We start from the raw sequence: 24,741 nt of genomic DNA, 5'->3' as shown, positions 1-24,741 counted from the left end.
GTCACACATTTCAAGTGACCATGGCTGATGTTGGAATCATTTTTCCCAAGCAGAGTGATTTTGAAAGGACTGTGGCCCTCAAGGTCACCTGATTTACCACCAACTGACTTTTTTATGGGGAGGCCTAAATGGCAAGGTCTACAGGAGCAAATCATACAACTCTGAAGATTTACACGAGAACATCGTCCACAAAATCCAGGCAGTAACACCAAAGATTCTGGCAGCAACGTTCGAGAATCTGCAGAGGCGAGTTCAGCTGTGTTTACAAGTTGAGGGTGGTCAATTCCAGCATCTATTGTGATTCACCTTTATTTCCCCATGAACAAGGTAGAACATGTTCATTTCATTTCCTGCTGTTTATGCAAAGCCCTTAAGTGTAATTTAAGCAAATGTATGTTTACGAGGCCTCTTTCAAGCTGGACACCCTGCATAACAGGGTAGTGCTTTGGTGGACCTGTCATTTGTACTAAGTGATTCATGTGAAAATATTTCCGAAGTGATTATGGCCACACAATGGGAAATAACAGATGTTGAATATGGAGTGGTAGTTCCAGCCAGATGCAATGGACATTCTGTTTTGGAAATAGTTAAGGAATTCAATATTTCAAGATCCACAATGTCAACAGTGTGCTGAGAACATCAAATTTCAGGCATTCCTTTCACTGCGGACAATGCAGTGGCCGATGGCCCTCACTTAATGACTTGCAGCAGTGGCATTCCATACAGTTGTCAGTACAAACAAACACACAAAATTAAACAATGGAAAATCCACTGTTGTACATGTGTGTGTGTCTTTGTCAACTAATTTTGATGAAGGCCTTACTGGCCGAAAGCTATATTTGTGACAGACTTTTTGTTATGCCTATCTGTGACTCAGCATCTCCACTATATTGAAACACACAAAATTGTGTGAAATAACCACAGACATCAACTTAGGATGTAAGATAAATGTTTATACTAGTACAGTGGAGTGAAATTTGGCATTAAAGGGCTATGGCAGCAGATGACCAATGCGAGTGTCTTTGCTAACAGCACAGCATCACCTGCAGTGCCTCTCCTGGATTCATGACCATATCAACTGGACCCCAGATGACTGGAAAATCATGGCCTGATCAGATCAGTCCTCATTTCATTTGGTAACAGCTGATGGTAGGGTTTGAGTGTGGGATACACTCCACAAAGCCATGGGCTCCAGTTGTCAACGAGGCAGCACTGTGCAAGCTAGTGGCGGCCCATAATGGCGTGGACTGTGTTTACATGGAATGGACTGGATCACCTGATCCAGCTAAACTGATCATTGCCTGGAAATGGTTATGTTTGGCTACTTGAAGATGATTTGCAGCCATTCATCAACAACACTTTCCCAAACAATGATGGAATCTTTATGGATGATACATTTGTTGGCAATTGGTTTGACGAACATTCTGGACATTTTGAGCAAATTATTTGACCACCCAGATCGCCAAATGTGTATTCCATCGAACATTTATGGGACATAATCAAGGGGTCAGTTCGTGCACAAAACCCTGCACCAGCAATACTTTTGCAATTATGGACAGCTATAGAGGCAGACTCGCTAATATTTCTGCAGGCGACTTTCAGTGACTTGTTGAGCCCATGCCACATTGAGTTACTGCACCATCCACAGAGGCAAAAAGAGTTCAACTAGGAAGTGTCTTATGACTTTTGTCATCTCACTGTAACACCATTCTAATGTCTAGCTTTGTCATTCACCAAGTTCTACACAGCCCCTAACTACATAAGCAATACTTAGTTTCACAAGTTTCTGATTAGTCATAACTTTTCAACTCAATGGAGGTAAGCACGATGACTACAATACTTCTCTGCCAAATGTTGTTGTCATCTGAGTGAGTGAGACAGAGAGAGACAGAGAGAGAGATTGGTATTAATCAAGAATCAAAGAACATCATAATAATTATAATTTATTTAAACAGTCAATGGCAAAGGAGGAATTGAGAGTGCCAAAACACTTCCTGAAAAGAACAAATTGTTTCCTCACAACTAATGAAATGGAGCTCTAGCAAGATTGCAAAATCTCATAAATCAAAAATTATCAGTTCTGAGCTGCATGTTTGTACATGTTAAGAACTGTGTCCTGCATAAGATGAGAAATCTTTGATCTCATTACATGTATGCTTAGTTGTTCTCCTACATACTAACAAAAACTTGTAAATTCTAACATTCAAATCTTAATATATGAAACCTTGTGTCTCAGAAGAATTTTTCTGCTTGGGAATTTAACATGCATCAGTCATTGTTGTGCCAATGTAATAATTATTTAGAGTTTTTTGGTGATATTTACAACATTTGCCTAGTTTAACAGTGTTATAATGGAGTGATTAATACACAACAAGTTATTAATTGAGCAGGCAATCAGTTAATGTATGCAAAAGATTAGATTATCAAAAGTGTTCAGTTAACAAATAAGGCAGATGTGAGGTGTGCTATTTTTCCTCCACCTTATAGTATGTTATTACACCAAAGCATAACACTCATTTTGTAGATAGATGGATAATAATATCATGCTTTAGGCCTATAATTATTATACAGAATATCCCAGAAGTACACAGTATAAAAATTTTACATCCAAACAGTGAATTTTGATATTGCAGGAAACTCAAATGCAAGTACATAATCACACATCAAGGGAAAGTAAAATATTGAAGATGACACTATAATTGTCAGACATTTTCTGCCCAGAAGTTCCAGCAACATTCTCAACAGGTTCAGTTATAACCCTACTATAGCAGAGGAATCTGAAGGCTCAGAAGTAGATGATCTGAACTTGACAAGAAAATGAAGGAATAGAGCCGGTCTCCAACTGGGGGTAATCCATGGAGTGGCACCACACCACCTCTCCTCCACAGAAAAACTTCAAAGCTGCACCACCTTCCAGTAATGTCACGGTGATAGTGTTCTGGGGCTCTAAAGGGGTTATTCTATTTGATGTTCTCCCTCAGGGTGCAACAATCAAATCTGAAGTTTATTGTTACCTTGAGGAAATTGAAGAAACGATTTCAGTGGTCATCATCACAAAAATGCAAACGAACTTCTCTTCCTCCATAACAACACAAGGACTCACAAAAGTCTGCGCACCTGAGAAGAGCTCACGAAACTTAATCGGACTGTTCCTCATCCGTCCTACAGTCCAGACCTCGCACCTTCCAACTTCCATCAATTTGGCCCAATAAAAGATGCACTCTGAAAACGCAGTATGTTGTTGATGGGAATGTTATTGATACAGGAAGAGGTTGGCTCTGATGTCAACCAGTAGAATGGTACCTCACCAGCATACAGGCCCTCCCAGTAAGAAGGCATATGGCCGATGCACTGAACAAAGATTATGTTGAAAAATAGGATTTTGTAGCCAAAAGAGTGGAGGAAATTATGGAGTATTGTAATCATAAATAAAAACAACCTGTTTTCAGAAAAAATGTGTTGCATTACTTATCGAATGCTCCTCATACCATGGATGCACAAGTAGTGCAGTCAGTGCTGGCACCCCAGGCCAATTGTCTGGTGTGCATTCCACATGCAGAAAGAAAACGAGGTGCTCTACTCCCCAGTTGATTATGTTGATGTTATAAAGGAAGTGAGGTATGAAAAACATGCCCAGTGTAGACTACTCTCAAGTTCTGTGCTATAAATCAGTTTGTCCAGTGAACAAAGTAGGCGAGCCTGGTGTTACAGGTGTGTTGGCACTGAGGTATAAACCATCTATGGGTACCAAATATAAACTGGATTTTGAAGACGTTAGGAATTACTTCTGAGATGACCTATTACAGTGACCAGTAATATAAGAACATCTGTACATAGAACCAGCTACAATTTCTGCACAAAAGTATCATGATTTAATGTCTCTAAAAATCAGTTATTCCAAAAGGTTATAATCTTTTTTAAGGATGTCTCATTTACACATAATGTCAAGTAAACAGTAGGAAAACCACAAAACTAACTTTTATTTTTGTGTGAGAAGATTTTAAATTCATATTTAATTCATGTTATGTGTCTGTATGCTCAGTTCTGTTAGTAACATTAAAAATTATATGAGTGCAGAAACTCTTAACTTCTTGTGTTTTAACAATGATTTGGTTGCAACACCTTGTATATCACTAAATAAGGTCACTAACACCATAAAAATTGCCAAATAATGTGTGCAACAGATATTGTTACTTTAGTTTATGACTCAGTGTCTCTTTAAACTAGCATGACTTGTCTCAATTTAAACTTGTACATATTATAATGTTATTTTAGTTTCCTGTAAAATATGTGTTTTTTGAGATATGGTGTTCTGCAATCTTAGTGATGAAATGTAGTAACTGATGCATATGCTAAACTAGCAAGTAAGTGAAGAAAGAATCTGAAGTAGTTCCTATATACAAGGAAGGAGTAATTAGCCTTATAAACTCTGGACATAAGCTTCACATGAAGATCCTCACTGCCAACCCTAACCAATAACAGATTTTATTTTGCCTGAAGAACAGATTACATTCTGTAATGGTAATTCTTGTGTTTATTAAGTTTTTGTTATGAAACACATAATTAAAAAAAAAAAAACAGCATGAAACTGCAACTCCTATATTATGTTTGTTGATCGTGTTAAAGCTTTTGACAGAATACTGAGAAGTCAGCTCTGTGTAACCACAGCCTCTGAAGAAAACTTGAAGTAAACTCTTATTATAACATTCAAATGTGTCTTACTGCTATAGTGATGTGCAAACAAGAAGGTGGTTGTGTGATGTATTCTGTGCAGAGAAGTATGTAGAACACTTTGGGGCATTGTCAGTCTCCTGACACATGCTACAGCTGTTTCCTACCCTGGTAACTGGCACTACTGTAGTAAGTGCCAGATTGGACCAGTGTTTCTGCTTCTGGCTCAACCTAGAACAGTTTATATGCTTGGAAAACTGTCGCGGTCACTCCTTAATGTACTACTTGTCATGTTCACTTTATGCCACCCATAATGAACACTACTGTGACTAAGTACCTTCACTATACATAAACTAACATGAAAGTTCAATGCTAAATGGCCTATGCACATCCTGAAGTGCATGCTATAGACAAACATGGTAGACTACTGGCTGAACAGTCATGTGGTACACTTCTTCTTGCCACTGCCTGCCTGCCTTCTTAGGTACATACCACTACAGCTACCTCGAAGTCAGCTGTTAATAACTATCTATTAAACAGGTTAGCACATGTATCTTCCTTGGCTGTATACACTCACATTTTGAATAAACTGATATTAAACATAAAACTGAATATGCTGTAAAACAATTATAACCCTAAAATACTAAGCGATGAAGGACACAATACTGGAATTTTACAAGACAAAGGCGGTAACAGGAAGCAACTATGATGCTGCGACATGAGTCCTTACTGGCAAGAAACAGAAGTAGAACCCAACCCCAGAAACGAGGTTTCTTCAATTGATTATTGAAGCAACATGGGGTGATATAGCTTGACTCTCACCATCTACAGCCTAAGTTAAAGAATCACACAAAATCACCGGAGGTGAAAATTTCATGCATAAAGGATGAGTGACCCACATTTATCAAGAGCAATAGCAGCCAAGTGGCTTCCAAAGAGTGGGCAGGCTAAAGATCCAATGGAAAGATCAACAGTGGCTGAAATCCAAAGTTCATAATCTTTAATCACAGTGTATATACTGATGGCTTGTATGTCACTAGTACAAATGTATTATTTATCAATAATCCTACCAACTGCATACGACAATGGTCTTGGAAGCGGATAGCAACTGTGGTAAGCAAACACCATAACACCTTCAGTTCTAGCCCCCGTCAAAACAAACACACCCAAGTGACTAAAAGAATCATTGTATTGTCAATCGAGCAGTGTGCCTATTCCACGCCATGCAATTTGATTGCTACCAATTGATAATTATAAAATAATGTTTTCTCACAGCATGAACAGAGAAAGTTGTTACCATTTTTATTTGGGTGAGTTTAAGACACAAAAAGAGTGCAACCTGAACCGATAAATCTTAGTCTTACCTTCGGTACTTCAACAGCATTCTTCTTTATTCTTCTTTGACGGCACTTTTCCTTCCCTCCATCTCCCTCAGCACCAGACTCTTTATCACTACTTCTTGATTTTTCACTACCTTTCCGCTTCTTAATGATTCTCTTAACCCTAAATATTGATGGTAGAGCTAACTCGCCTGCCCTCAAATTCCCCGAGACAGAACCTCCCCGGGCAATAATACAAAAGCGATTAAAATCTTGTATCAATTTTTCCACTTCTAACAGAAATGCAGGATCCACGACACGTCTCTCCGGTTTCACCAGTCCTAGCTTTTTCTTTCGTTTTTTGTGTTTGTGATGTGATATTCCAGGAGGAAAAGAATGTACCCTTGGTAACTGTCTAGGTTTCACTAGTTTCTGCACTGTAATTGAATGAGAGTTAGAAGCTGAAAGTGTCCCTGAATTTGCAATATGTCTTTGCCTGGGGCCACGTACTCCCAGTCGTCTCTCAGTTTCTGGAATTTTACTCTGAGACATGTCGTGCCTCCTTCTACCTTTCCTACGTCTTTCCTCAACAGTAACTTTAGAACGCACAACAGTTTCAGCCTTCTTCTGGCTGTTTTCTCTCAGTCTCACTCTAGAAGATTTAACAGGAAACCTCTTAACTTCAGTAGACTCAGTCTGAAGAGATAGTTCAGATCTCCTGCTTACTCTCACATTTACATCACTAAAAGTAGCACAACCTTTCTGTTTCACATTCACTTCACCACTACTGTCATTCCTCTGTAGTTTTCCTACAGGTGAATCCTCACTAGCCTTGCCTTGATTTGCAGCCTTTCTCTTCACTGGGCTCCTACTTTCAGCCTCCTTTGAAGTTTTTCTGTCCATAGTAGGTAGAGGAAGATTGGGCTCCAACACAGGAGGGGCCTTTTTAGGTCTTCCAGGTCCTCGTTTTATGGGAGCCACAGGAACAGGTGATGGAGTAGGAGGAATTTCGTCACCACTGTCAGTACCACTAGCAGTTACTACAGTTGAAGCATTGCGAAATGATACATGGTTTTGCACTGGCCTCTTCCTTGCGACCTTGACATTCTTCCTCAGTTTTGGTCTGCCTGGACCCCTACGCTCAGTTCGTGGACGGCGTATGCACTTAGTGTTCTTAGCTGGCCTTCCAGGACCACGTTTCACAGGTCCTTTCTTCCGCCTACCAGAAAACAATGCAGGAGGTGGAGTGGCAGTATCCCTTGCTGGACTTGGCAGAGGTGAAGAGGTCTTCTGCGTGTTCGGTGCAGGAGAATGAACTGCCGTATGGGAAGAAGGTGAACAAGACTGGTGAACTGGTGAGCCGGCCACAGATTGGATTCCACTGTCTGGAGAAACATTAGACACCGAACAGTCTAAACGCATGTAAGCTTCCAGTTCTGGCACCAGTTTGCTGGGTGCCGTAGGGCATTCAGGCCGATTTGTCGACTCGGCAGCTGGTTGAGGTGGTCTGATCACTTTTGGGGGTCGGCCCCTTTTTCGCCTGTGTGGAACATCTCTCTGAGTAGCTGTCTTGTTTGTATCCTGTACCGAAGTTACAGTAGCTGCCTGTGATGAAAGTATCTCTGTCTTCTCAACAAACTGCTGAAGCAATGCTGAAGAATATCCACCAACAGATGAAGATGGTGCAGCTCCATCTGGGATGTTAGCTGGTTCTTCAGCTGCCTCTCCACTTTTTGCAGCTGTAGCACTCCTCGTCATGGCTGGAGTAGCCTCTTCACTGTCTATATTTATCCTCTTAATCGCATCACTCACAACTTGTTCTGGTAGTTCTACATCACTACTGGATTCAGCTCCTGTGGTTGCTCGTTGCTGTGTAACTGCTGCAGACACTTTCCCACTTTCTGAACTGACATCTTCAAAACCATCAAAAGGAGGTCCTGCTTCATCTTCATGGTTGTCTATTGTTACAACATCTGGAAGAATAGCTGCCAAGTCCTCCTGGTTGATTTCCTACAAATAAGAAACTGTGTTATTTTCATTGTTGCTGACAACAAATACAGTGTATAAATAATATTTTTAAGAAAGTCATCAGCAAATTCAACAAGAAAGCTGGAAATAAAGTATTCAAGCAGTTTACACTGTATCAGCGTGATGATACCCGTGTTTCTGGAGCACGCGTATACATGTAGCACACTAACCTGCAGACAGATTATCAATGCAAAATTGTCAGAATTAATTATTTTTGAGAGCTCTTGTGAATATGTTTAAAAGCTAATAGACAACACTAACAATAACTTTTATAAATTTCTGTTGGAAATGAGAATAAGGCTTAAACATAAGAAAGGAAATGGATTTAAACTTACGACACCTACAAACAAAACAAAAATAATATTTCCCGAATAAACTGGGTTTAATAAGCAATTGATAATGACACCATTAAGAGAGGGAGCATAAACTAAGAATGGGGAAGGGAAACGGCTGTGTTCTGTTCATATGAATCACCCCAGCTTTTGTATCAAACAATTTATGGCAATTGTGAAAATCTATGCCTAGAAGGCTGAAAGAGAATTTGAACTGATATCCTCCTGAATGAGAGTCTAGTGTCTTAATCATTGCACTGAAGGGGATGCAGCCCCCCCCCCCCCTTCTGCCTGGTGGCCTTTGGTCCTAGGGAGGGCCCAGGAACAGCCCCATTTTTAATCAAATCCCAAATGAGGCCAATATACGCTCCGTAAATAAGAGGCAATTTGGAGTTCGAGGACTCATATGTACGCAAAATATGAGGGTTGACTGAAAAGTAATGCCTCCACCTTTGTAGCTCTTCAACAGTTGGAAGCATTGGTACACAGCAGGTATTGGCTTGTTCTGTAAGCTCTTCTCTACAGCTCCACTTGGCAGGAAGCCTAAGCATTGAACGGTTGTGTTGTTACAGTGTGAAGTACGGAACACTGTGCAGACGGTCGGTCAATGTGATTTAAGCAACGTGCAGTCATTGAATTCTTGACAGGAGAAGGTGTCATCCCAAAGGAGATTCATCAGAGAATGAAAACAGGTTGGTCCAGAATTTCACCATGTGGGTATACAGGCGCTGGTTCCAAGATGGCGTAAGGCAGTTGAGAGGGATGGAAATTATGTGGAGAAATGAAAATATTGTCCCTAAAGGATGTATCTACACACTGTAAAACTTTCAAACATGTAGAATAAGAGACAGATTTAAAAAACAAAATAGTGTGCATTTCTTTTGGAGTGACCCTCGTAACTTAAAATTTTTTTGGAGACAATATGAATACGAGGTGTGGCTAGAAAAAAACCGGACTAGTACTGGTGAAACAATAAAACGAATGCAATAAGGCTGAAAGTCGCGTGGCCTGTCACGTGACTCTCGCTCCGCCTACTGCTCGAGTTTCATCTGCCTCCTGCACTCAGTCTGCCCATGGCGTCTGTTTTAAGTAGTTGACGTTTTGTCTGTGCGTCGGAAAATGTTGAGTGTACAGAAAGAACAGCGTGTTAACATCAAATTTTGTTTCAAACTAGGAAAATCTGCAAGTGAAACGTTTGTAATGTTACAACAAGTGTACGGCGATGATTGTTTATCGCGAACACAAGTGTTTGAGTGGTTTAAACGATTTAAAGATGGCCGCGAAGACACCAGTGATGACACTCACACTGGCAGACCATTGTCAGCAAAAACTGATGCAAACATTGAAAAAAATCGGTAAACTTGTTCGACAAGATCGCCGTTTAACAATCAGAGCAGTGTCTGAGTTAACAGGAGTTGACAAGGAAAGTCACGTGACAGGCCACGCGACTTTCAGCCTTATTGCATTCGTTTTATTGTTTCACCAGTACTAGTCCGGTTTTTTTCTAGCCACACCTCGTATATTAGCTGATGTAGGACTTCCCTTTAACTTCCATCTGAAACTCTCAGGGATACCCATCAGAATGGGGAAAACTCAAAACTGTCCACTTGTGCATGCTCTCCAGAACACCTTGACTATCCTGTTAACTCCATTTCATTCTTCATGAATCTTGATTAGTAGTAGTACATAGTTAATGTAAATTTTCTTTGATTTTTATTGTGGCGTCTTAAGCTAGTTTAAATGGTAACTGTTTTATCATATACCTAAGAAGAGCTCAAAATGTAAATACTTGCATTTCTATTTAGATTATTATCATGTTGAAATTTTTTAATACATACTATCAGGATCGGAAATGCATGGAAACTTAAAGTTCTATAATCCTTTGCAAACATTAGATTCTTAGACGACGTTGTTTCCCAGTACACAGTAAATTGCAGAATCATGATGTGTAACAAACAAACGATGGTTTATCAAATAGTAAAATAATCTTTTCATCCACTGAAAAAATTGGCTTTATTGTCAGCCGCAATATAAACCCTATACACAACATTCATTTGAAAATGAATCATGATAGTACTTATCTACTCTCTCGAGCTCAAAGACTACATAGACAGAAAAAATTACTGTTATGGATACGTAGGCCATGATCTGCACCGAAAATTTTTTTAAAAAAAGATTTCATCCATCTAGCTCCCATGAAAGAAAGTTACGAAAAGCAAAGTCTCACAAGGCTAAATTAGTCACTGTAACTTTATCCAAATACCTTTCCACTCATGGAGAAAATAAAGATGACGAAGAAAAGGGTAATCAAAGTGTTGAATCTGGCTCCAGTGTACACACAATTTTTATGTTGAGACTAAGATGATAAGCCTACTGTTTGTGATTTTAATGAAAACTTTTGTGTGACACTGAAAAACAGATGATAAAGACAGTAATGATGAGAAAATTAGTGAGAATGAAAATACTTCTGATGCATCTAACTTCGACTCCTCTTCATCCAGTGATACTGTACACTGGCCAGTACCTGCTATAGAGGATATCACAACTGTGATTACTGAAAGGTATCTATAAAAAGACAAGGTGAACACACAACACGAACCCATTGACATTTAGTTTTTCGTGGATTTACTCACGTTTGAACAAGACGAAATATTTAACAAAATGGATGTTGTACTCGCCATGAACAAAGAAACTGTACTGTTTTTGCTGCCGATTATTTGCCTCTGAGAGAGAGAGAGAGAGAGAGAGAGAGAGAGAGAGAGAGAGAGAGAGAAAATCCCTCACTTCTGTCAGTGGTGAAAATTGAATCCTAACAAACCAAAACATGAATCATCATCTGAACATCTATCAAATTTTGAAAAATGCAGAACACTCTGTATGGGCTTGAAACTTAAGAAAAGGCTCTGACAAACATAATCAGAAGATTGTTCTTGATGAGATCACGGAATGGAAGAACATCTTACATCACTGTTTAGATATTGCATTATTTTTAGTCCAGCAAAAGCTTGATTTCTCTGGTGACGGTAAAGACATTCTTTGGAAAACAGAAATTTTCTTAAAATTAGTGCAATTGATGACAAAATCTCAGTATTACAGCTGGAGGAGCCTGCTGGTGAATCAAAGAGAGTATCTTATTATTGGTCAAAAGGGACACAAAATGAATTTAATTTTATTTCAAGTGAATACATTTAGGAAGAAATTATTGCAGATATATTCCATAAATATTATGGAATAATTTTTGACAGCACTCTCAATGAAAGAAGAACTGACCAAACGAATGAAATATTGATATGTCCATAAAGAAGACAAAATTGTGGAAGTTCCAAAATCCTTGTTAGTTTATTATGTCAGCAAAGACTGCAGAGGACATGTCAAAATATATTCAACAGCGCCCAGAAAAAGACGGGCTGATATTGTGTTACGCATGGCTCAAGGGTATGATAACACTGTGCCAATCTCAGATGGACATGGAGGAGTATTATGAAAAATTCAAGAAGTCAATCCAAAAACCATTTTCAGTCCCTGTGCAAATCATTCCTTAAATCTTCGTGGAGTTTGTGAATTCTCATATATTCCCTTTGGCATCATCTGTTTTGCACTCATAAAGAGGTTATTTCAATCTCCTCATCATCTACATACAGATGGGAATTACTTATAGAGAAATAAAAACGTTTGAAACAACTGTTTGATATTCACCGGAGTACGCATTACATTTCTGTTAAAGTCATAAAAAGAAAATGTGGAAGCAACTGTGAGCACTTTCGAAGATATGCAAGTGTAATTCAAGGCAAATCTTGATACTAGATCTGTAGCAAGCTTGCTCCTTCACATATAACTGCATTTTATCTTTTTGACCAACATCAACTTTTGGCACAGGACAGTGGAGAAGTCAATTTAGCTGAAGAATATATATATAGTCTTCACATAAGACTTTGGTTAAAGGACTCACCAAATTAAAAACCATGAATGAGATTTTTCTGATGGAAAGAACTATAATTATAGACAATGCTGTTACTTTTGGCACTAAAAAATACTATGATATGAACATTAACAATGATCAACAAGGAAGGAGGAGGGTAGATAAAACAATGTCAGGTAAACTAGCTCATGACACTGGATTATCAATTCAACAAAAAGTTTGTTGATCAGTGTTTGAATGCATAGAATGATTTCTACAAGAGTTCTCACAACAATACATGGCCATTAAAGATATAATCACAATTTTCCAAACTGTTGAAACAAAATTTATGCTTGAAGCTTCCAATAATGCTCTGGCTGTAGCACTGGACAATCTGGTAGAAATTTACGATGAGTTTGATAAAGAACAGGTGGTGCAAGAAATAATCTATGTGCAATGAATATAATTGTAGATGTTGTTGCTAGACAGACAGCCCAAGAAATCCTTCAATTTATAATTAAATGGGACTTCACTGAATCATTACCCTGTACATCACTTCTAATCCAATACGTCTTGGCTATTTGTGTCTCAGTCACATCATGCTAGAGAATGAATTAAGAATGGCTAGCTAAACTGTACATTTTACTAAGTGAAAGTAAAGTGTCAAATGAAATACATTTGAATGATTTTATTGAGAATTTCGGTAAAATAAAGACACCAAAACATGTGCTATAATAACATCAATAATAAATACTATCTCGTACTATGGTTACGAAGCTAACTGACATTATAATTGTAAAAGGTTTGTTTCCAAAAATATAAAATAATTTTCTTATTCTATTCATTATTATTCCTTTGCACTGCCTGATGGTAACTGCACTAAATGCTGATTCATATTTCCTCACATACATCTTTAAGTATGTGCACTACAATTACTAGTATGTAGAATACATACATTATAAATATTTGATTTCTTTATCAATCATGACATCTATAGTATTCATATTTTACAAAATGTACAGCACATATATCAATTTCTAAACAGACTGGAGACCATGTTTAGTTTCATCACCACAGGTCTCTGAAAGGCTTAGGCTTGCACCATACCACCTTTGTTTGGTCTTCTTGAATAAGATGTACCATACAACAATATTAATAGAAGAAAAGTGAAAGGTAGTATGAAAATGATTAGTCAAAAGGAATCAGAAATTCCTTTAGGTTATTACAGGGCTCAGCATATTTGGCTGTTCATACCTCTAGATGCTCTGTTATAGGCAGGGTCTCAGACTGGACCTCAATATGACCCAGCTCCTGAGCTAGTTGTGAGATCTCTGCTACCTCTCCATCCTCATCACTATCTGACTCATCATCATCAGTGTCAGTGTTGCTGCGGGGTGTATGGACACCCCTCCCACGTCCACTGCCACCTCCAGCACAAGGGTACAGGCTCGGTGAGGCAGGTACACGCATACTGTAGAGTGCTGCTGTGCGGCCACCTACGGCCGAAACCTGCAACAACAAGAAACAAAAATAAAATGTGTAAAGTTGCAAGAGAAGTGTAGCACTTCAAGTATTGCTACATGTATCAACTGACATTGTGACAAAGGAAGCTGGAATATTTTTACTACCCCTCTTGTTTTGCCATTTACCTCCTTAAAATTTCTTTTTCCAATTTCAAGTAATTACCGTTAACGTACATGAGTATAATCTGCATTTTCATAAAAGAGAAAGGTTGGCCCTCAGTTTCAATTTTGTGGTTAGTTTTATGTATGTTATTGATTTTCCAATTTATTTCAACTATTCCTAGTTAGTATCTTTTGTTATAGGGTGAAATCAGTAACTGTTTTGTAACTTAAATTCTATTGTTGACATACAAACAAATATAAATTCTGTACTAATTATAAACATTTGGGAGACGAAACAATAGCATTCTTAAAGGATCTGTTTGGCTCTATTTGAAAACATGTTAGCAAAACCAATCCTTTATGAATTCCAAAGTAATTAACAGTTTTGTCAAGAGTATTGTTTACATAACTATATTTGTTAATTTCATGATTTAAACAAATAATTCGACTTAATCCTCGTATTAGAAGAAACTGTTAAAAAGAACCAATTTTTTGATGTAGTCAGTTAATTTAATGAGTTAATTTTTAATTGTAATTTCTGTAAATTAAATTTAGAACAATGTGTAGTTTCAGCACCTATTATTGTGATGGCTAGATTTTTGGTCACGAGTCAGTCAGTCCACGACCGAGTTTCAGACAAGGAACCTGTGTTGGTTGGAATGTCAACAAACCATCAACTTAACAGTGGAATAAGTGTTACACCAATAGACAGTGTGTTAAAGCAATGACAGTGATCGTTTAATTCATGCTACAGACTGTGAACTGGGCGGTTAGGCTTTTACTGCTCGTAGATGTACAACAGTAAACTTATTGTAGCAGTATGTGGATGTTCCACCCGCTAACTATTAATGAGGCTTATGGAAAGTGCACAATAGTGCACATTGGCCATCTTAAATGTACACCATTTTTCAGACAGTGTAGCAATGCAGTATGTCGACACTGGGAGAGAGAGAGAGAGAGAGAGAGAGAGAGAGAGAGAGAGAGAGAGAGAGAGAGAAGGGGGGGGGGGGGGCAGAACCGCTATAACGTCTTACAAATATCAGCTAGTTGAGATACACATCAGTGAAGCATGGATTTGTTTCACTTCATTGAAAACTGTTGTTTCCCATAAGGCTAGTACATCATGGGGTTTACAGTGATGGATGATATTCTACATTAGCTTTCTCTTCAGCAATTTTATCAGTTTTTTCTAATTGGCTTTCAACAATGTGCAAGAAAAAAACAGCTCATAGTAACCGCAACTTTATTAGAGAATAACTTAATATGATGCTTGTGAACTGAAACTCTAATAAAATAGGTACAGACAGACAGTATTTCTTCTTACTGAGGAATGTGAGCTTTAACGATGCAAAAAATACATTATTTTGCAATGAATATACAATCATTTATACTAAATTTCTATATCTCTTTGTATGAGAAGAATTAATACTTCCCAAACCTTTCCAGCAGTTGGTATCTTTTACTTGTCTCCTATTCAGAAACGCCAACTATATTTTGGCACAGTTACACTAAAGTGGGTACACTGAAAATGTAGCATATGGGTACACTGAAAATGAAGCAGATATTCTTTAAGTGAACATATTCGAACTCTGATACTTGACTGAAAATAAGTTTGTAATCAACAGTTCACTGAAACCTACCCTTTGGGTGCCCTTTATCCTGCTATTGTTGAGTCATAAATAGTATGTTACTTCTCCTATTTTGTGGGAACCAACCATACCTGTATAAAGCCTGTTATTACAATCAGATCAACACTCCCACAGGCATATTTAAGCTACTGTGATCAACCCCCCCCCCCCCCCCACTCCCACCCCGGGAGGAATCCATGTACCCCTACAATCTGTGTCTAGTGCATGGTGAAACATGATATTGTTTTTTAAAGTGTGGTCAAGTGTGATTGTTTATGCATTGTGTATCTGGTGTGAAACACGTGAATTAGTCCCATATTTACCTAGGTGAATGTGGAAAACTGTCTAAAAACCACATCCAGGCTGTCCAGTATACCACCTCCCATGGTGAATCCGTGAGGCAGATTCAATTTGGGGCTAATGCATCTCCTTGTGTTACAGAATCAAGTACTCTGATGCACTCAGGTGTCCTGGCTGTTTCAATAGTTCACTGACATAATGCTGTAAAATTATATCTGCGCATCATCCTGAGTATGTTTCATTCATTAATTTTGTGTTTGCCTATTAGTGGGAGCTGTGGTTATATCTGTCACTATTATATGAAATGGCAATTCTGATCTCCCACCTGCACAACAAGCTCTCTATCTTATCTGCCTAAACATGAAAGTGATATCATATAATGGTGCCCAAAGTACGTACTTAGAATTGCAGGTAATTGGTTCTCTTTAACGTAATTGAATTTGCTCAGCACATTCAGTTTTCATTAAGAAATCATTATCCACAAGAAAATGTAATTGCTGTATGTGAATTCTGTGATATGTTCTGGGCAACAGCACACAATTAAGCCACTTCTGACATTAAACATCTTCACTGATTAAACAAACACACCTATTCAATAATATTTAACTTTCTAGTGTGCACTGCGTGAACAAACCAACACCTGATCCCAAAACTTCTTGCCATTATTTCTCCATTGATTGGCGACTCCATAGAGTGCTGTGTGCACAACGACCATATACGTTAAATTAGAAGGTAGGTCAGTGTTGGCTGTAATTTTGATAGTTTATTGACAGCAAAACGTTTCATAGGTTTGGTTACTGATGATAACTTGACACCAGTGCCTATGAGCTTTAATTTGTACATTACAGCACTGAAGATAATCATTATGTGATCGAAAATCGATTTTGCTGTCAGTAAACCATCAAAATTATGGCCAACGCTGACCTTCCTTCTAATTATTTCTCCAGGTAATCACAGCACACAAAATTATGTACTGGATGTTCATAATATGCTGTGTTTCTATAAATGAATTCTTATCTGTCTGAGTTAAAAATGGTAATCAGAGTTTCATTCCACAGTTTCACTGATTTTTGGGTTTTGTTTACAGCTGTATTCTTTTAATAACACTATTTGTGACATGTTCAATTTGTGTACTGATGGCACTGCAAACTGAATTATATTAAACACTCATTTTCTGATACACAAAATCAGTTTCAAGAGATTGTCTTTACTCACACACTATATTTTTAGATTTGCTCAACTCATTAACTAAGTAATCAGTGTTTGAGGAAGCCACATAGACGAGCTGTGTTCAGTCTCAATACCAGAAGTGATTTCTGAAAAGTAACCTTTGGTATAGGACACAAACTTGGATTTTACAATAACAGGCCAGCTAATATGGATGCCCATAAAGACCCACTATCATTTCAAAAAATCATAACTTGGTAACTATTAGAGATAGAGAACTGTGGTTTGTTGTAAAATGTTTAACACCTCTCAGTTTTTCTTTTTGTTCTATGTTGCAGATTTGTCTTGAAGTGCATCAAAACGGTGACAAACCAGAAGGTTGCAAAGTGTCATCTGGTGTGCAGAGTGCAAGTCTCCAACAATGCTACTGCAGAATTGTCGAGTTCATATGGGAGGGCACCACCGCAGAAACAAGGATAATGAGATGGTTCAAAAAAATTTAAAGAGACAGACAGTGTCAAAGACCTGTCTGAAAGCAATGGCTCCTTGTGTCCCAAGCAAACGTATTGGCAGCGACCAGAAGTCAGTTCGTCTTGCATTGTGAAAACTGCAAGAAGCAAGATCAACTGTCCATAAAATGATACATAAGCAGTTACACCTTTTTGCTGTAACAGTCCAAGTATTGGAGCTTAACAATCGTCCTCTGCAGTATTCAATCGCATGCCCCATAGTGGCCTCCACACATACTGACAATGATGACTTGAAAGTCCCACTTTTCGTATGAAGCAACATTCAACATTTCGGGACATGTGGATTGCCACATTAGGATATGGGCTTCGAAAAGCAGCACAACACTCTTTAACACATCCGTTATAGTGCCAAGCTTCATGTTTGGTGTGGCCTAATGCATGACAGGCCCATGTTTCTTCAAAGAGAATACCATAAACGGAAATGTTTAGCTGGACATACTGAAACAGTTCCTGCTACGACATATCGAAGAGTGTAATCGTCCATCGCTGTCCAGCATGATGGTGCACCTCCACATTGGTGTTAGAACATGTGGGACATGCTGAATGACACACATTCTGAGAGGTGGATAGGTCGTGATGATCCCAACACACGGCTCTGTGCTCTCCTGATGTCATACCATTAGATTTAGTTTTGTGGGGTTATATCAAGGATTGTGTGTACACAACACCAGTCAATGAGATCAGAGCTGTTGATTCTGCAGTGCTGACCTGTACATGGATGGAACTCAAATATTGCTTTGATGTTCTGTAAGTGATGAGTGGGGCGCATATTGGAATTTTCGCACAACTGAAGAAAAAGAAACGAAACTAAGAGTTGCTAAATGGTTTAAAATAAACCACAACGCTGTATCTCTAATGGTTTCCAAGTTACGATTTTCTGGTATGACAGCAGGATCTTACGGCCACCCTGCAGGCTGCGGCCTTTTCAGAGAAACCTCCTAGCATTCACTTTCAAGGGACTAACAAGGGGAGACCGCCAATTATGAAATTCAGATTCGATTCATACTGCGCATAATAAAAGCTCAGGGCCAGAGGTGTAATGTGGCAAAGCACCAAGATGCACTTCTCAGCCGTTGTCGAGAAAATCGACAGTTAAAAGAAACCGTTGTGGTGAAATACTCTCTACGATTAATAATTTTATACAGTGTCGTGGCGCAGCGGTACGCGCTCGGGTTCGTAATCCGAAGGTCGCCGGATCGAATCTCGCGCCATGCAAACTTTTTTTTCTTTTAGTATTTGTTTTTTGTAACTCATATGTGTGTATATACACACACACACACATTATATATATATATATATATATATATATATATATATATATATATATATATATATATATTCCCGGCAATCTGTTGCAACAGTTATGCATATAATAAGTTGTTGAAAGTCGTTTGTCGTGGAAAAACTGGCGACTTCGAACATCATTATGTTTTCCGCAAACAAAGTTGTATTTCACAAATGTTATTGTCTTCATAATGTTAAACACGTATAGTTAACGGAAGACGTAGAAACGGTATTCCGAAACGAATACGTATAGCGTAAGTCAAACGTTCGAATTAGCATAGGGACCCCACGAACACAAATTTGCTGCGGCAGGTATGAAATATAAACTCCGTTACTCGCTCGTTACACTTGAAGGACAGATGTTGAATGGGCCGAAACGACCCGCCGCATAACAGCGTAGTTGCCTGCTAACTTCGAAAGAAGGTAGATGCGGTCCCTAGCGCAACTTACAACATCGTCGAAAATCAGTGCGGACGGGAGAGCTTTGGTACACCCTGTTAAAAAAACCGAAAAATGGAGGCGGTAGAATTGGAGAGCGATCCGCCTTCACCAACATGCATAAGCAATATATATGAATTACAAAAAACTAATAATAAAAAAAATTGTACGGCGCGAGATTCGATACGGCGACCTTCGGATTACGAACCCGAGCGCTTACCGCTGCGCCACAACGCTGTTGAGAAGTTATTCATCGTAGAGAGTATTTCACCGCAACGGTTTCTTTTAACTGTCGATTTTCTCGACAACGGCTGAGAAGTGCATCTTGGTGCTTTGCCACATTACACCTCTGGCCATGAGCTTTTATTATGCGCAGTATGAATCGAATCTGAATTTCACAATTGGCGGCCTCCCCTTGTAAGGCAAACTATGGAAAACTTAAATCTGGATGACTAGATGGGAATTACTGTTCCACTCTTTCGAAATGGGAGTCCACTGTGTTAATGACCATTTCATCCCTCTGAGCTTTCACAGAAGTAAACTTTGATAGAAAAGAGGCTGGTGTACTATCAAATGCACTGTCCAATATTTTCCCCCAATAATGTGTAGGCAGAAGATGAAGCAGTATCAAGTCAGACTTGCCCCTCACAGCCTGGGCCTAGTTATGGTATCACATTATTATCAGATGGGTGCATATCTTTCATAGTGTTGTCAGAATCTGAACTTAATGTAGGCCTTCTATAAGTTGTTATATGCTCCTGTTAAAACTACTTTTACGTCTATACCCTGCAAGCCACCTTAGTTTGTGACGGAGGGTGTTTTTGGTACCATATCTCTTCTCCCCTTCCCTTTTCCATTTGCAAATAGCAGATGGGAAGAATGTGTCATTAAACCTCTGTATTAGTTCTAATACTGACTGTCTAATTGTGTCCATTTTGCGATGCATATGTGGGAAGAAGTAAAACGCTGCCTGGCACTTTTTCGAATGAACATTCTCGGAATTTCAACAGTCCGGCTGACTTTAATGCGCAACACATCTCTTCTAGTGTCTGCCACTGGAGTTTTGTAGAGCATCTCCGTGCCACTCTTCACTGAATATATTCTACCTCTTCTTTTCACCCAACCTGATAAGTATCCGAGACTGTAGCAATACAAAGAAACGGTCGAACAATTGCTTTGTAAGACACTTTTCGTGAGTGAATTACTTTTCCTTGTGATTTTTCCCATGAGTCTCAATTTCACAATTGGTTTTATGTAGTCATTTCACTTTAGATCACTCCGGTAGTTACCTTTTCCACTTCTAGGCACTGGTACTCCGTGCATTCTCTGTATCCAGCTGATCGTGCAGTGTGCTTTTAGGCAGTCGTGACAGAAAAACGAGGTCTCAACACCAATGTCTTCTCTCAGCTCTCCTAGTAAGGCATAATGAATGGTTTAGTCCCTTAACAGTCCTTGTAGATTACAAGATAAATGCTGGTAACACTCTGATGGGAAAAGTACTGTTTCCACGGTGTTGATTTAGGTTGAGAAGAAGGCACTGCTAAGCTGCACATTCGTGAGGCACCTTTCGTAATAAACGTCAGCGGGTAGACGGCGGCTGCTCTGCGAGGGAGATGCTAATCAGCGGCGGCGCCACGCAGCCGACGACTGCCCGCTGACTCACTGCCGGGCCAACTACGCGGACGGCCGACGGGGGCGGGCTTTACCTACGTATTAGTCACTTCACAGATGTCGCGCCATCCGGGACTGCTAGGCGCCGCGCTACTTGACGGCTAATGCTCAGCAGTGTTTTCACTATCGAGTCAGGGACGTCCCACAGAAACGGGAATTTCTTCACAAATTATCAGTAGGTAGATAAGTACCGTCAGAATCGAACTAGGTCGGCGTTTAGAGCCTGAAAGAATTAGGGCTTCTTGTTGAGGGATACAAACGTGAGAGGATAAATAATGATCTGCCGACTCCAGTCCCGCAGCCGAAAGAAAATTTACGTCCTCGTATCCAACATCTTCAAAAATTAGAAAACTGCGTTTATTATAGTTGGACTCTCTTCTTTTCTGGGAGAACCATTCAGAATTTATACTCTACTATGAGAAAGTATGAGTAAACTACATTATCAGTACCTCACGAGAGATCGAAAGGCGGTCTCGCTGTATCTCTATTAGGTGGGCTGATCGGATTGTGCAATATCCAGATTTATGGGGCATTTATAAGTGGCAGTGTCTACATCTATTATACCCGGCAAACCATTATGAAGTGCTGGGCAGAGGGTACGTTCCATTGTACCAGTTATTTAAGATTTCTTACCGTTCCATTCACGTACGGAGAGCGGGAAGAATGATGGTTTGAATGCCTCTGTGCGTGCAGTAATTATTCTAATCTTATCCTCTCGATCCCTATGTGGGCGATACGTAGGGGGGTTGTAGTATAATCCTAACGTAATAATTTAAACTCGGTTCTTGAAACTTTATTAATAGATAGTTTATGTCTATCTTCAAGAGTTTTCCAGTTCAGTTAATTCAGTATCTCTGTGACACTAGACCGCGGATCACACAAACCTGTGACCATTCGTGCTGCCCTTCTCTGTATACGTTCGATGTCCCCTGTAAGTCCTATTTGGTACGGGTTCTACGCACTTTAGCAATATTCTAGACCCGGTCGGACGAATGATTTATAAGAAACGTTTTGTGGATTGACAGCACTTATCTGGTATTCTACTAATGAACCAAAGCCTACTACCTGCTTTACCCACAACAGAGCCTATGTGATCATTCCATTTCGTATCCTTACAAAGTGTTACACCCAGGTTTTTGTATGAGTTGGCCGATTCCAACAGTGACTCACTGGTATTATAGTAATAGACTACTACTTTTTTTCGTTTTGTGAAGTGCGCAATTTTACATTTCTGAACATTTAAAGCAACCTACCGATCCCTGCACCACTTTGAAGTCTTATCAACATCTGAGTGAATATTTATTAAGCTTCTTTCAGAGGTACTTCACTACAGATAATTGCATCAAATGCAAAACTATTGGTATTACTATCAATATTGTCTGCAAGGTGATTAATACACCGCATGAACAACAAGGGTCCCAACACACCTCTCTGGGGCGCACCTTAAGTTACTTCTACATCTGACAATGATTCAACATGCTGCATCCTCCCTAACAAAAATTCCTCAATCCAGTAACAAATTTCACTTGAGACCCCATATCCCATATGACCGTACTTTTGATAATAAGCGTAGGTGCGGTACTGAGTCCAATGCTTTTCGGAAATCAAGAAATACAACATCCACCGGACTGAGTTGATACAAAGCTTTCAGTATGTCACGTGAGAAAAGTGCGAGTTTGGTTTCACATGATCAACATGTTCAGAATCCATGCTGGCTGGCACTGAGGAAGTCACTCTGTTCAAGATACCTCACTGTGTTTGAGCTCAGAATATATAGTAAGATTCTACAACAAATCGTTGTCAAGAATACTGGACGGTAGTTTTTGTGGATTACTTCTGCTATTCTTCCTGTAGTCGTGTATGACTCGTGCTTTTTTGCAAGAACTTTGTTCGAGGGATCTACCATAGGGGCTAACTCGGCCGCGATTTCGGTATATAATCTGACATGGATTCCATCGGGCCCTGGAGCTTTGTTCAATTTTGACAATATTCTGCTACGGCAGCCACTGAATGGATCACGCATTGCTCTCTTGACAGTCAAACGCGTTTCATTTAGCATCTGTCCATCTGTAGCCCTATGCTTTGTGTCCCGATGCAGGACTGCAACTCACTGGAAATGGAGGAAAAATGACCTATAACCATGTGTCCGGAAATGTATCGTCGCTACGGTAGATGGCACTGACAAGTGGTAGTTCCTCTGACCACGTGCCGTGTGTTCCTTGTGTGTTGAAGGCTGTGTGATGCAGCGTACTGTAAACAGCAGAATGGTCCGGTATTCACATCGGAACAAGCCAGGATGGTGTTTGTGTGCGGCCAAGCAGACGGAAACGGTCGAGAGGCAGCACGGCTATACCAAAACAAGTACACTCACAGACAGCAACCACACCACCCAAGATTTAAAGCCCTTTCTGGGCGTTTGTGTGACACGAGTCCTTTGGGACAGACAAACGTACAGGGAGGCGGCGGACTGTGCCTACACGAGATTTGGAGGACCGGGTTCTACAAGATATTGAGACGAACCATAGTACAAGCTCCTGGCAAGTTGGCCGCCAACGTGGTGTAAGCCAATGTACTATTACATGTATCCTGCATGACAGCCGCTACTATCCCTATCACTCGCAATTCCACGAGGCTACTTTGAACATCTGTTGTGACGTGAACGCGACGCAGCTCTGTACTGTGTTCCGGGACGATTTTCCGTCGTTGCACGCACACCATGCATTTGCAGACACATTTTCATAGGGCCTTTTTTCCTCCATTTCCAGTTAGGAATCAGTCGCTGCAGTTTGCCGGTTTCATTAATATTCACATATTAGAACACCGACACTCTCGAAGGAGTGACTGCAGATATCCGCTACTGTCAAGTCCTTTCAGTGTGACTATTAGAGTAGTACACTGAAGAGCCAAAGAAATTGGTATCTGTCTATCGTGTAGGCCAGGGAGACCGCGAGCATGCAGAAGTGACGCAACACGACGTGGCATGGAGTCGACTAATGTCTAAAGTAGTGCTGGAGATAACTGACACCATGAATCCTTCAAGGCTTTCCATAAATCCGTAAGAGAACGAGGAAGTGGAGATCTCTTCTGAACAGCACGTTGCAAGGCATTCCAGATATACTCAATAATCACAGTGGGGAGTCTGGTGACCAGCAGAAGTGTTTAAACTCAGAAGAGTGTTTCTGGAGCCACCTAGCGGCAATTCTAAACATGCAGGGTGTCGCACTGTTCTGCTGGAATTGCCCAAGTCGGTAGGATGCACAACGAACATGAACGGATGCAAGTTGTCAGACAAGATGTTTTCGTACGTGTCACCTGTCAGAGTCTATCTAGACGTATCAGGGGTCCCATATCACTCCACCTTCACACGCCCAACATCATTACAGAGCCTCCACCAGCTTGAACAGTCTCGTGCTGACATGCAGGTTCAATGGATTCATGAGGTTGTCTCCATATCCGTACACATCCATCCTCTCGATACAATTTGAAACGAGACACGTCCGACCAGGCAACATGTTTCCAGTCATCAACAGTACAATGCCGGTGCTGAAGGGCCCAGGCGAGGCGTAAAGCTTTGTGTCGCGCAATCATCAAGGGTATATGAATGGGCCTTAAGCTCCGAAAGCCCAAAACATTGCTCTGAGCACTATGGGACTTAACATCTGAGGTCATCAGTCTTCTAGAACTTAGAACTAGTTAAACCTACCTAACCTGAGGACATCACACACATCCATGCCCGAGGCAGGATTCGAACCTGCGACCGTAGCAGTCGCGTGGTTCGGGACTGAAGCGCCTAGAACCGCTCGGCAACCGCGGCCGGCTCCGAAAGCCCATATCGATGATGTTTCGTTGG

General features: G+C 40.0%; 1 protein-coding gene across 1 annotated transcript in view; it reads right to left on the bottom strand.

Moving 5' to 3' along the window:
• The window catches only part of LOC126198544 (histone-lysine N-methyltransferase ash1), a 341,958-nt gene that overhangs the window by 67,426 nt on the left and 249,791 nt on the right, over positions 1–24,741 (bottom strand). The window contains exons 8-9 of the mRNA XM_049934952.1: positions 13,503–13,757; positions 6,036–8,000 (exon numbers count right to left, since the gene is read on the bottom strand). Coding sequence (XP_049790909.1) covers positions 6,036–8,000; positions 13,503–13,757 — 2,220 coding nt within the window. The remainder of the gene's footprint in view (positions 1–6,035; positions 8,001–13,502; positions 13,758–24,741) is intronic.

This window comes from Schistocerca nitens, chromosome 8 (assembly GCF_023898315.1).
Source record: "Schistocerca nitens isolate TAMUIC-IGC-003100 chromosome 8, iqSchNite1.1, whole genome shotgun sequence".
Lineage (NCBI taxonomy): Eukaryota > Metazoa > Arthropoda > Insecta > Orthoptera > Acrididae > Schistocerca > Schistocerca nitens.
This window is presented reverse-complemented; position numbering and strand designations above follow the sequence as displayed.